This window comes from Agelaius phoeniceus, chromosome 4 (genome assembly GCF_051311805.1).
Source record: "Agelaius phoeniceus isolate bAgePho1 chromosome 4, bAgePho1.hap1, whole genome shotgun sequence".
Taxonomy (NCBI): domain Eukaryota; kingdom Metazoa; phylum Chordata; class Aves; order Passeriformes; family Icteridae; genus Agelaius; species Agelaius phoeniceus.
The window spans coordinates 52,195,045-52,209,642 of NC_135268.1; the positions used below are offsets into that span (position 1 = coordinate 52,195,045).

At 38.6% G+C, this 14,598-nt stretch overlaps 1 protein-coding gene across 10 annotated transcripts in view; it reads right to left on the reverse strand.

Moving 5' to 3' along the window:
- TBC1D1 (TBC1 domain family member 1) overlaps positions 1-14,598 on the reverse strand; it is a 100,999-nt gene that overhangs the window by 48,388 nt on the left and 38,013 nt on the right. For all 10 annotated transcript variants that reach the window (XM_077177616.1, XM_077177615.1, XM_077177623.1 and 7 more), the window contains 2 exons: positions 3,579-4,112; positions 456-545 (listed from right to left, as the gene is read on the reverse strand). In XM_077177616.1, the coding sequence (XP_077033731.1) occupies positions 456-545; positions 3,579-4,112 (624 nt within the window). The remainder of the gene's footprint in view (positions 1-455; positions 546-3,578; positions 4,113-14,598) is intronic.

Sequence of the window (14,598 nt, forward strand, 5' to 3'; positions counted from 1 at the left end):
TCCTCATTTAAACACATGTAACTTACATTCTTGAAAAGAACATATTTTTAAAGTCTTTTTCAGATAACTCTTCCATATAATTTTTCTCCTTTCATTCTCACTTCTTGAAAAATATGGCTCAGAGATCCCAAGACTTGCACAACTGTGAATCACACTCACTGCAATCTCAAACAAGAGTGTGTTCCTGACCAGTGTGCTCCTTCTAGCTAATATTATTCACCCACTGCACACAGGAGTGAGTCTTCATCTCAGAAATCACAATGCAAAGCATGAAAGAAGAATAATGGTCTTATAAAATTACTGATTAATTAGCAGCTTTTCAATAGCAATCAATGAAACTGCTGTTGAGAGAACCCATGCGGCGTGCAAGGAAAGAGGATTACATGAGCATTCACAAGTAGAGAATATTTAAACAACAACAAAAAAAAGATAAAAAGAATACACTACAATCTTACCTGAGAACAAAAGGATATTTCTTTAAAGCTTTTCTCAATTGCGACTTTTTTTGTGTCAGGACTGATAAGGTAAACTTCAGACTGGCCAATCTAAAAAGAGCAAAATAAATTGCAAGATGCTAAAAAGTAACATTACACTTCCTTTTGTCCCACAATAAAATGTTTCCTGAATACAGACCCCAATCTTTTTCTACCTGTATATTTATAGCAATTAGCATATTACTACCAGAAAGAATACTGAAACAACACTGATTTGGCATTGAGAGCTCTGCACATTATGGCACTGAGGTTTAATGAGCCAAGAAAACAATGTTTAAACAGATGAGAGCAATATTGTATCAAAAGTAACCTACTTTGCACTGAGAGAAACACACTCACACTCCCTTTTCCTATTTTCGGCAGTCTTGGAATGTTCCACAGTCACAGAAGCTACCTAATGAGACTGCTTTAAAATTTAAAACCAAGCGTGTATTTCTTCCTGTAGTCTACCTAATAATTTTTGTGAGTTTTATTTATTTATTTATGGCACATAACTCAAAAACTATACAAATGACATTACTGGAGTATATTTTCTAATGTAATTTAATCTGTAGGCCATTAGTACAATCAAAAGATGATGCTAAGTATTGATGGGCAAAGGGCATTTTTATGGTGAAACTACTGTTTTCATTTTTTCAGCTTCTAGCAACATCTTTGTAAGATAGTAACAAAAAAAACCTAAATTTTCCATATTTTATAGCATGTCAGAGAATGCTAAAAACAAGTCTCAGATTTTAGGAAGGCAGGTGGAATTTGGATCCACTCATGAGTATGACTTGGAGAAACCTGCCTCAATCAAATCAAAGTACCAAATCCCAAAAGAAGCTCACAAAACCATCAGCAGCACCAATGTAACTGTACTTCCTTAAGAAATGGGAAGGGACAAATCTCATGTGTGAATAGATTGTGTCAGATGTGCCACCTCTGTGTGTCTAAAAATGGCCCTGTGCATTCACCTTCTACCTCTCCTTTCACTTCAACCAGTCACAATGGTTCTCCCCAGATGCCTGCTGGTTTCCTTGTATTGTCCCTGGGGCTGATCTTGCCTCTGTTCATGGGGCTATTCCTCCCAACACCTACTTAGCAGCTCCTGATTGCTGCTGTCTTCCCCTCCCCGCAGCAAGAGCCTCCTTCTCATTGTTCAGTTTCACATAATTCTTTCACATTTGGCCCTTGGGCAGTAGTGATCATTTGAAGTCAACTGAACAAGAGGAAAAAACCCAAAACAATTAATCTCCTCCCCCTCCCCCTCAATATGCACAGCCAGGAGAAAAACCTAAAAATACCCCCTCCTCAAATCCTAAGAAACTGGCTAGGAAAGCAGTTCTTCAGGAAGAAGATATGAAAATCAGGACTGTTTGAATCAAGTGAGGAGAGGTGCCAAATAATTAATCTGAATATTTTTCACACGTCATGCATCAACCAACCTTTGCTTCAGTCCTGGGCAAAATCTAAGTAACTAAGTGAGAATATACCAACCATTTTTTTTCCTCTGGATACTAAGCTATTTGTAAGCACTCCATATGTAGCCACACACAAACTGATGAGACCCAGCCATGCTGCCTGCATTCCCTGACTTGGAGCCTGCTGAACACCGGGGAAAGACAACCAACAAACCCAGCTCTGCCATCATCTGCTGCCTGTGGATACTGAAGGCACAAACTAGAGTTACTTCACTTCCTTATATTCAGCTGAATTTAGACTGGCTGAATAGGAAAAGAATACAGCTGTGCATACTAAACAATATTTTCCCAGACAGAAAGGACACAAAACAACCCAAGACATAAAGCCAGATCAGCAAAGCCTCACAATTCGGAAATGTGGCTGCCAGCAGGTGACTGACATTATATTCAGACTGAAGCTGCAGGTGTCTTTGAAAACTGCTGCATCTATTTAATATAAATTAAAAATTCACTCACTGGAGTAAGAGGATCTGGATCTACCCAGCCCAACTATAATCTCTCTATTTCTAAAATATGTGCCATGAATCAATAATGGAGTAACGATTTATTTAAAATTCGGCATTATTATTACAAAGGGTACTGTATTTTCTATGTGAAATACATGCTCAGGGGAAGAACGTGAACATGGACGGCTTTCTTTTTACTAGGGAAGAAACATCTCTCCACCTTCTTGCACTCACTGTTTGATCTCAGCCTGCCACAACCAAACAGAAGCTTTAATTCAGGTATAGGTGACTATGACATTTTCTGCATGCTAGTTTTTACAGCTATAACACAGTGGCAATCCTCCTTAAGGATTCTCTTTCTCTGCTTTAAAAACCCTGTAATTGCACACACTCCATTACTGGCCTTAAGAATGCCCAGCTCCAACAGCAGCTGATGGATCCAACATGACCTTATGAGAGTCAGTCTTTGCAGAATCAGCTCCAGGTTTGTATTATGCTCAGAAGACACAAGCTAAGTAACATACAGCTTATCTATCATGAGGATTGTAAGAGGAGCAAATACCACATTCCTTACTTGCTTCTCAGTTCTTAGAAAATAGTTTTGCTGCTCACCTATCAAGGCAAGGGCATTGCTAACCACACCAAAGCAGGGCAGGAGTGGAAGCACATGTGGTGTAGCATAGGAAGCTATTCTGCTACTACTCCACCATTACACAAACATGCTGGCAGCAGGAGCACCTTCATCAATTACACTGCTTATCATGGGACAAAGTCTACTAGCTCCCAGTCATGGTTTGGTCCTTCTGCTCTAGTTACAGATAATTCATTCCCCTGGAAATTTATTTCTGCTGTTACTAGCTAGTGTAATTGCATTCTGCAATTGCACAACTACCTACTAACTTGCAGTAACTTTCTAAAAGCTTTCTTTAGAAGCCCAAGGTTTCAGGTAGTACTGTTTTAAACTATTTAATATAAACTTATTTAAAATATGTAAGCCAATTCTCACTAACAAGTAATACTCTCCAGAGAAACAGGCAAGTTTAAGTTAGGCTTTGGTAATTGCAATTAAGTTATCAAAGAAGTAACTGCCATCTGTCAGAACATCTGCTTTGGTGTCTGCCACTCCAAACTCCAAGACGTGAAAACGCCACCCGAAGCAGCAAATCTTGCTTTACCGTAAACAACATAGTCCGGTTTTCTGCAATGTCAGTTGGCTGCACAACACTGTGTCCATAGATGAGTTGACTTTTTAGGTTCAGTGAAATTGCATCTTCTTCAAAAGACCTGACAAAGCTGTTACTCCTAAGGCTTCCCTCTTGGAAATCCTTCTTAAAAGCAAAGGAACGAAGTCCAGGTTGAGAATAAGATTTCCTAATTGGCCTTTTTTCCTCCTCTTCATTGACCAAGGGCTGGAACACAGACCGCAATTTGCTGCTGAAAGAGAAACCTCCAAAGTTATTGGCAGTTTCATGCTGTTGGGATGATGAGCTGAAATCTGAATTTTTTGTACAACTTGCACGATTGAATTTCTCAATGCATTCATCTATGAGTGCTGGAGGTGCATTTTTATGTGCTACTGTTACCCGTCCACAGAAGAGCACCTCAAACTTTTTGGCAAAAGGGTCTTCAACATCTGAGAGATTATTCTGAAACTCTTCTTGACGGGCAATTTTTCCAGCTTGTCGAATAGAGCTTATAATCTCAGGCACCTACAAGAGGGGGAAAAAATACACATTAGCATCTGGCACTTTATGACAAACAAATTGCAAAATCAAGAGGCTGCCTGTTGTAATTTTCCTGGAAGGACACTTTGATTTAATTTCAAAAATAAAAGACTAGTTGAAGTCATCTTGCATTTATTCAAGAGACACATTATAGTGGTTAAACACTGAGAAGAGGAATTTCTCATTTGTCTCCTTGCCAGGAGTTCATCATCATCAACACTTTCTCAAAAGAACTTTATCCCTTGCAATGCTCTTCTCATCTTCAGTAAAACTTTTGCCACTGAAGCAACCTTCATAATGTGACACATTCCAACCCAAAATGAAAGATAAAAGTACTTCAAAAAGCATACAAGAAGCCATGGACTGATTAATTGGTAAAGTTATTGAATCTGTTATTTTTTACTCCCTTCTCTTACTCAAACACTCATGTCATGTAGGTTAATGAGTCTCTTGCAAATTTGCTTTCCCCTTCATAATAGCATATTACATTGTTATGATAGTTTGGTGGGGTTTTTTAAAATGTAAGTAGCTGTAATTTTTAATAACTATATTCATTATTTTACATGTTCATTTTTATTCTGCTATCCTAGATGACACTCTTGAATAATATTACCTCACATACAGTATGACTTGCAGGGCAACTGTATGAGACAGCAGTCTGCTACAGATCACAGATGTTGTAATTGAACCCAAACTGCCATGTGACACATGAGGGACAGTAAACGGTCTCAGCTGCTGATATGGTAGTGATAGGCATATGCTCTCTGCTAAGCTGCTGCCAGGCCAGTGCTTGGTTACATCACACTGCTTTGACTGACCCAGGAGATTAAGGTTCTTCTGCAGTCTGTGCTGCTCCTGCGGTAACGAAAAATGTGAAGCCACCATCTATGATTACAACTGCTAATTCTGCCAGTTTTATTTACTAAATTTACTTTGAGAAAAATCCATGCAAAGTGTGCTAATTTCCTGACAAAACAGATTTCCCCTGTCAAGCATCAACTGGAACTCGCTTTACTTACAAATTTTTGGTTGCAGATAGTACAGAAGGAAGCCCGGGAATGGCAGACTAAAATAGCAGCCCAGAAGAACCACCTCCCTTATGAGAAAAGGCATCCCTAAACCTAGAGAATATTTTGGAGACTTGGCCTCTGTTTTTTTTCAGACATTTTTACAGTTACCTATTGCTTAATCATAATGCAGTAATGTGCATAAACCAACTGAGGAAACAGCAAAGGACTTTGAGGGGAAAAAAATCTGAACTGTGAAAATTGAATGAATATTCTGGGTGCTCATAAAGACCTCAATATGATTCCTTTTATAGACAAAGAAACAAAGATAAAGATATGGATAGATAGGCAGGTAGGTAGGTAGGTAGACAGATAGATAGATAAATAGAGAGAGAGATAGATATTCACAGACATATAGCTAGTGGATTTAAAACAGTAACACATTACAAAATAGGAACTCAGGAAGCATTACTTCACCCTTCAGCGCAAGGCATGAATCATTAGCTAATCTTTCAGCAAAGACAATAGGGAAGAATGGGCAAGAAAAGCAGGGTCAGGAATTTTTAAGTCCATTCTCTGATATGTCACAAACCAGTCAGAAAGCCTTGGGCTCAGGCAGCTTTGTGCTGAACTTCATCATATGCAAGAACAACATTGAGGGTATAATAAATCTTTAGTACCTTAAACAATATGCATTTGCTCTACAGTGAGTTTAAGGTCTACCTCAGTTTTATATACTCAACACTCCTTCAAAGAAACAATTCTGAGTGGTATAACATATCAGAATTACAGTAAAACGTAAAACTTCACTCAACTCACATCTGAAGCTGCAACTTTTTTAGCAATTTTTAATAAACATGTTTTACTCTTGTGGGAGTGCCAGGACTCACCAGCCATAGGCAATTTTACTACTGAGCTGCCCAGGATACATGCAGAGACCAGCAATAGCACCTCCACTTTTGCTGAGGCTGCAGAGGCAGCAGCAAAGGACTGAGGCATATTCTGAACTCTGCTTACTTTGGTAAAGCCAGGAACATCAGCTCCCAAAAGAGGACCACTATCTCAACCACAGTTAAGCTCCCCCAGCTATACACATGTCAATGACTGTAAGGACAGTTTCCAGCAGTGCAGGTGCTGCAAGGGTTACAGCTGAGCTTAAAGCTCTGACAAGGCATTAGGGATCCAGCACATCTATGCACTTATTGAATTTAACTTCTTCAGTGTTTTTTGTTAACAAACACCTTGAACACTGACAAAATAGCTATTCAACAATGGCTATATTTTATATACAGACAGTGCTTAGGGAAAGACACTACATCACACAGAAGGACTTTGCAGTAGTTAATAAACTTTGTGTCTGAGGAGACCAAGCAGGCCTCTTGATGAAAAATCAAGGGGAGTATTTATTTATTTATTTTCACACATGCTAGGGCTTGAATCATGTCATTGATAAGTAACAGCTGGCTTCTGTGCTACACTTACTAAAAAACACAGACTCTTCTGTTCTCACTTACAGACCTAAAAAAATTTTCTGCCTGCTAATAAAATTTTATTACTTATGATTAGGCAATTGATGTAGAAGCAGCAGAAGCAGCAGATCATCACCTCACTTTCCTGTGATACTTACGTATGTTAAACATTTATCTATTTTTATTAGTAAAGACAAGATCCATGATGAATAAAAAAACAAATCCAAAATAGTTATTGCCCTGGAACTGCTCTTTGCCTGATCAAGATTTGTGCTCTTTTTATCTACCTGTACCACTCCAGACTTTTTATGCAATATGGAAAATGAACAATCCACTTGCCCTCTGTATCCTCTGACACTGGCTCTCCAAGTGAACAGGCCTGGATGCTTAGTAAATAAACATGAAGTAAACAGTAGTTAAAAATAAATATAATTATTTCAGGTTATTAGAATAAAGATGTAGGCTTTATCTTGGCAAATGTTTATTAAGCACAGCTGGAACATTTCCAGATTAAGCAGCATGCCACTGGGTGATCAGTAACCACATCTCTTGCAAACCACCAAAAATTAATTAGGATGTAAACAGAATCAGGTTTTATGGCTCTTCAATTTATATCAAAAAGCAGCAAGGATGAAATTGCTCCTGAATTAAGTTAATGTTGCCTGGAGTCTTTTAAAGGCTGTGGGCTCTTTCTGAACACAAGAATTAGATACACAATATGTTTACATAAGATACATTATATACATAAGATATTTATCTTTTTTGTTTAATTACAAAGGTAACTTAATTACAAGCTGGCATAGGTTGCCCAGAGCGATTGCAGAGTCTCCATCCTTGTGGATATGCAAACTCTGACTGGACATGGGCTGAGCAGCCTGCTCTAGGTGACCCTGCTTTGAGCAGGGGGCTGAACTAGATGACCTCCTGAGGGGCCACCCTATGTCACCCTGGGGATTTAGATACCAACTGCTTTTATACATACCTATTGGTAATTGTGCCTTCTAACCTGAACTTGCTAAGCCAGTGGGAAAAGTCTGTTGCACACAGTTAGGATTTCTTCCTGCCATGGAAATCCTCTCTTCTAGCATACTTCTATTCTTAAGTGTTTTCTGAGTTGTTTATTAATACAAATATATAATTAGTGGATAAAGATTATTTCTGTAGTCAGAAAAACCACTGCTGCTGACCTAAAATTATTTCCCCAAACCCACAAAACTATGTACAGAACATCAGTGTAAGCAACAATGAACCTTTACCAAACACAGCATTACCTTCTTATCACTTCAGGCCAAATACGCCTGCTGAACAGAAGACACAAATGAAATGTACTAGGGAAAAGGTTTTGTGTTTCGAGTCAGAAAAAGATCATGTATCTATAACCATTAAAAATAACACTGGACTTGTGGGTTTTTTAAAGCAGACCACATTATTTCTGCTATAATGAAAATGTTTACTTTGCAGAGACAAAGCAGGGAATTGAAATGCTGAGTATTCTTATGACTTGGCTTGTGGCTATTCAAGCAAAATACAAACCAACACCTAGGACTTCCTAGTGCATGTTACTCAGTTACAAGACAAATAGCTACAGCTTCTATGCCATGCACCAAATAAATACAAAAGGCAGTAATTTTTAAGCATGCATGGGTTTGCTGCATCTGAAGAACAAAGAATAGCTCTTCCCCCTCACATAAATTGCAGTTGCATTTTTACCCCTTGAAACTAGCAGTCACCCTGAAAGTTTACATACAAGCATGTAAGAGGTCAAGGTCTTTATCCTGTCAGTAGATGTAAGAAAGAGTTAGAAACTATTTTAATGAAAAGAGCCCAGTAACAGCTAAATGCAACAGCTGACTTTTGGTAAGTAAGACCAGACTAAAAAAAAAGATTAGTTTCTTTTATACATAGTAGCTAAAAAAGCAAATGTGCCACAGAAAAAGAACTGCTAACACATCAGCTAGGAGGACTAGGAGAAAAAAGAAAAAAGTGGGATAATTTATTATTCTAGATGCTATGGAATGTTTATACCTGCAGTACAAATCCACCTGTTTATACCTACCAGTCTCTGCATAAGGCTCAAGCACCAGCTTAACGATTTCAAGGACAATAGGGGGTTTTGTTTAACCTAAGCCAGACCTGTGCTGACAGGAACTGGTCTTATGCAACAGAGTCTAGAAATTGCTGGAGACTGAAAAACATTAGGGTCAGATTCTTAGGTTGAACCTCAGAAGGTCTCATACCACCGCAGCTAGAACAAAGCCTTGAAAATCTTTCACAAAACTCTTGAAACAGGTAGATGTTTTGCTTGAATTTTGCTAGCTTACTCAAGCTAGAGAGGACATCAGAATTATTTTTAAGTACTTTTACTTGCTTTCCTTTCCTGATCAATAGAGCAGGCTCAATAAAATATGTCAAGAAATCTAATACTCTTTGCTGTTAGTATCTTTCCTTCTTGATTTTAGTAGAGAGTATTGCTACAGAAAAGATAGGGTACACAGCTATTTATGGGAGAAGCTATATCATGGGAGAAGCTGTCTATTTGTATCAGGACAGATAGCAATATTTTTGTCACCTGTAAGTTATTTACAATCATGGAATATTTGTAAAAGCAGTAGAATGAAGAAATTAAAATAATTTTTTTAACATATTCTTTTTAAACATGTTGTTTTGTAAACAACACAGATAAAAGGTAATATAGCACATTATTTACTTGCATTTTTTAAAAGACTGCATAGAAGTTTTTCTTTCAGTAGCTTGATATGTAATAAAAAGCAGCTGGTCTGTTTTCAGCACACCGGTGGCAAAATAACTTTCCAGAAATCAATGCAAATCAGCATTTCCTGTCCTTACCACTCCTTAACCCACAGTAGTAGTCACCTGACTTCTCAAACACTTTTCTCCACTCATAGGATATAAAGTTTGGCATTTTTAAACCAAAAGCATTTTAATTAATTCTCCTTCCAAAATCACAGAATGACTTAATTTGGAAGTGACCTCTGATGGTGGAGTCTCCCACATAAAGCAAGGCAAACTTCCAAGTTAGATACAACTTCAAACTTTGATGAGATGCTGGGGGTTACATCCAGCTAAGTCCACAAAGGAATACCAAGACAAAATTTTCTTAGTCTCTGATAGTAGTAGAAATTCAAGGTAGAAAAGAGTTATAAATTTTTCAGTTCATTTCTATTTCAGTGAAAGGCTTTTTATAGTCAGGCCTTATCTCAAATGTCTTCAGAGGCTTTTTCTTCTTCTGTTATCTTGCTTACAGAATGGTCTACAGTCTCCTACACCTCCCTGTCTTTTTCCAGTCATTAACTTCAATTCTCGTTTCAAAACATTTTTACCCATTGACCCTTAATAAACAGATTTTATTTGATTTTTATTCCTCCCACAAAACCACTTTCAAACCCAGATTTAATTCAGGGAACAACAGAGCTCACAGCTCTTCCAGTCCCTGGCTGATGACTGTCCTTGCAAGCTCCTATCAATTCTTCTGTGCATAGCAAGTGCACCAGGGGTAGAACTAAAGTGACATTCTTACCAACAGCTCCCTAAGTAATTCAGATTGGCAGCTGCACAGAGAGACAAGTCACTCTTACTCCATGACTTCACTTCTCAACACATATAAACCAAAATGTTGCGGCTGTATCCTCACTGCTCATAAACCAGCTATAAACTGTGGCACTCTTAGCAGCTTCACCAGCCACACACATTGGTCTAACACATTTCTCTCTATAGTACATAAGATGCACTGGGTGTCTCACTTAACCAGGGAACTCAGGAATGTCCTTTGAAAAGGAGAACAAGTTGGAGCACAACGGGAGGGCTGAGAGGGGTAGCCAGGGTAACAGCCAGCAGGACTGACCACAGTGCAGGTGTGTTGCTTAGGAAGGGTTGTGAAACCCACAAAAAGCGAGACAAAGGTGTTGTTTCAGCCTTAATAAGGGAGAGTTCAACAGCTGAGTATCACCATGGGCCCATGAAAGGAAGAAGAGTCATACACATATTTATTTGTGGGCATGGTTTCCTTAGTAAGGTTTGAATGGGCATTATACAGAGAAAGGGATAAGTGAGGGTGATAAGGCTAAGACTCAAATTTTGCAGGGATGCTTTAAAAAGCTGATGAAACTGCACTAAAATTCAGAGGATATTCTGTGTGGGGCAGAAGAGAGTTCTCTGCTTAAATCTAGTTCTTTTTGACCTGGATGAGTGCCACTAGCATTGTCTGAGATGACTGACACAGTAAGCACAGTAGGCTGAAGAATGGAGCTCCATGTAGCCAACGCATACTCTTTACAGTTTACACATTATCACGAAGAGCACTAAAGGAGACTCGACTTTCCACACACATCAAGTGCTAGCTCCAGAATATTGTTAAAGTACTGCAGATTGATGTCATGAGTACTGTATGCCACTTTCACAGTATCACATTCCTTTTAATATTACAGGCAAATCTCAGCTTGAGAACATTCCTCATGATTCCTCAGCCAGACAGAAAAGTGTACACTTTTTGCAAAATCATGTGAGTTTGAGAGCACTCCATGTAATTTAAAGAGGCACAAAAAGGTTTTCTTTCCATTTGGAAAAAAAAAAAAAAAACAACAAACCAAACTAGTATTTGCAGAACCTGCTGATGGGAGTATTGTAAACAAGCTCAGAAGTAGAACTTAAGTGTACTCAGTACTCTATTGAAGTTGGACTGCTCTGTTTTGTGATGGTGCTTTCTCCTCAGGAGAGATGCATGCTGTTGCTGATACACTTAAAGGGTTTCTTATATATGCTTTTAAGACATACCTTATTTGAAGCCTGTAATACAAAAAAAGCTGGCTACTCTCCATAAATAAACTTCTATGTCCTGGATTGCTTCTTACTTTCAGACCCTTCCCCATGAAAATGCATGACCCAAAAGCAAACTGCAGTTGGCAAAGTCCCAGTGTGTGTTCAGAATACCTCCAAATGCAACACCACCTGATTGGTTCGGAAGGGGTTGTTCCTTCAAGGTGTGCTTTTGGGAAGAATACAGGTGTACTCTGCCATACACCTGGTGTGCTTATTACATGGTGTTCACTAATTCATATTTGCCCAGTCCTTTCTGTCCTTACAATAAAAACCATTTATTTTCATCCCGCACAGTTTTATCAGCTCCTCCATTCAGTACCACAAACTTATATGGAACAACTGTGAAATAAATGAAAAGATATTTCAAATAAGGCATTAACATCTTCAGAAGTATTTTCTCCATATTTTGTTTCAAAGATTTCTTTTCACACAATTTCACAAATGAAAACAGCATTTCTAGTCTGGTCTAGTTGCTGGTAATACCTACAGAGTTCCTGGCTCACATTTTCCAAAGTGAGTACTGCACAATAAGGCAATACCTGTTGTAAAGCAATACCTAGAAATATCTGTGCTCATTCATTATCAACAGAGATGAAATCCTTTTTTCTGGGAGAGGTGCAAGATGGAACTGCAAGCAGCTCCCTTCACAGGGTTGAGACAGGTTGGGGACTTTGCTGGAGGCTATGGGGTGGGAAACAGAAGGAAGCCTATTCTTAAATAGCTATAAATGGAACAAGACAGCAATGGCATGTCAAAGCTTTCAGTTACAAGAGTTCTTTTCTGTTTTGATTTTTTTTGAGGCAGGGTGGAGAATTTGTCTTTTATAACTGAAAGGCAATATCAGGACTTAAAAAAGGAAATTAGGTAGTAACTTTTTCTATGAATTATTAATCAGATTAAATTTCATTTGTACAATAGCATACAGGCTCTCTCCTGGTCTCCTTTGTTCCTGGGCTTCTGGCAGTTATCAAAATTGGTACAGCTGGCAAAATAGGGGTTAGCAAAACAGACAAAAGTGAATATAATTTCTTTACAAATTAAAAAAAGCCTGAAATTCTCCTGTCCTTCTAATCAATATCCAACTCAAATCAAGAAAGGAAGAAAACTCCATGTGTATCCTCACTACAACTAAGGTTATTTCTGACATAACGTTTTTGACAGCTGACCCAAATGTGTGTCAAAATCTCCCTCCCCTCAAAATTTATTTTGATGTTTTCACAAAGGAAGTTAGTGGGGAGAAGTCAACCTATGAATGCTTTTGGTTGACACGATGTGTAAGTTTTATCTGCAGCAGAGTAAAACACCATCTCTTACTCTGACAACAGAGTTGACAAACTTCCAAAGCAAGCAGCCAGCCACACAGCCCTTCCTCCTGGGGCTGCTGGTGGGCGGCACAGGGACAGATGATGTTTTTAACTGGAAGAATCTTACTTGAAAATTAAACTTACAAAGGCCCCAGGGGAACTGGAGCGAAGAAGCTGATCAGCTTTTTCCAGCATTCTGCCTGATTGGTACAAAATTCTGATTTGCTTGTGGATGAGCACATTTGCTGCTTTGTCATATAGTAACAGATTTCAGCTGCCTCAGGTCAACTCCCAGGAGAGCAGGATGGGAAAGTAATGACTAAACATCCCATGAAAACTACTCTGACTTTCACTTAAAAGAGCAGTTAGTTCACCAGTTTTCATCCTTCTCTGCTGACACAGGAAAAAAAAAAAAACAGAAGAAAAAAATGCTGATGGAATTATAACAACCTACAATAAACAATTTTTTTATGATTCCACATTTCATAAACAAAACCACATCAGCTGCATGAACTGTTTGCATACAAAAAAATATGCTTTAGTCTAAAATGGTCAGCCCTCAATGACTGTATGTCAAGCAGAAATGTTGCTTTCACAGAATGATAAACTGTAGGTTATATTCCAATGGGACATACCCAAATCTGAAATTCCAAAACATATTACTGGTTCAGGTTCTGTATTAAAGACAGGCCCCTTGTACACAATTGTCTAAAACTCCAAAGCACTTCTACAAATTTTCTTTTCCATGACTTGCATTTGAGGAGATTAGAAGCTATAAAAAGCTCCACAGAAACAAAACCAGCATGAAACATTTAGTGCCAACCATCCAAATTTCCATGACAACGGCTTCAGTGAGCTCACCTCATTGGTACTACAGCAGCAGACCAGTAGTTCAGTAAATATAGTGAGGCAACTGTTAAGAGCTGGTAAAAGTAAGATATTTGGCTATATAGCTCCTTGAAATAAACACATAAATTCCCCAAAATGGTTCATTGAAAAAGAAAGGAGCTGTTTAGTTTAGCTCAGCTTTGCGATTTTCAGTAGGAGGGAGTGTGCCTGTGCAACTATGCATAAGCAGCCTGTTTTCCCCAAACCTGCAATTTCACAGAATATCTGTACCTGAAAATCCAGTTTGGTAGCTGCATATCAAAGGTTTTCCCTGGAAAAAAAACCATGCTTTTGATTACAGTGATGGTGCTGCAAAGGTATAAAGAGAAACATTCACATGTTCAAAGCTAGCAACTTTTTGAGTCGGAAAGAAGCTTCCAGATACTCCAGAATAATGTTTGGTTTGGTTTTAAAATGTGACCATCAACATATGTGCTTACATACACAGTGCCCTGAGAATGGAAGGCAACAAGCATTTTTATACTCTCTTCACAGTTTTTCAGTTAGTAACAGACAGAAGTCTAGGGCACAGAAATCCCAGATAACCTCTTCAGGCCTGATATTTTCACTAAGCACTAGCCAAAAGGTCAATATCTCAATAAAACAAAAATTCCCTGATGGGCCCCCACTCCCTCCATCGGGGCCATCCACTGTGCCACAGTGTGTCCACACAGCCAAAGCCACGTGTATGCTGTTTGTCCAGCCTCTCTAATTGGACTCTCACGTATAATCTGGTGTGACTACTTAACTATTTTATTTTGAACCAGGAATGTGTTTGAGGGTGGATTCTCCCATTCCACTTCTTGTGTGACAGATGACATTATGGGGATGTCTCAAAACACCAGAACTGTCACCCATTTACACAGAACTAAACCTTCATTTTGCGATACATTTCACTGCAAACAGGCATTTGGTTCAGAGCACCAAATTAGGGCCAATTCAAAGTGAAAGTCACTTCCCAGAGTGA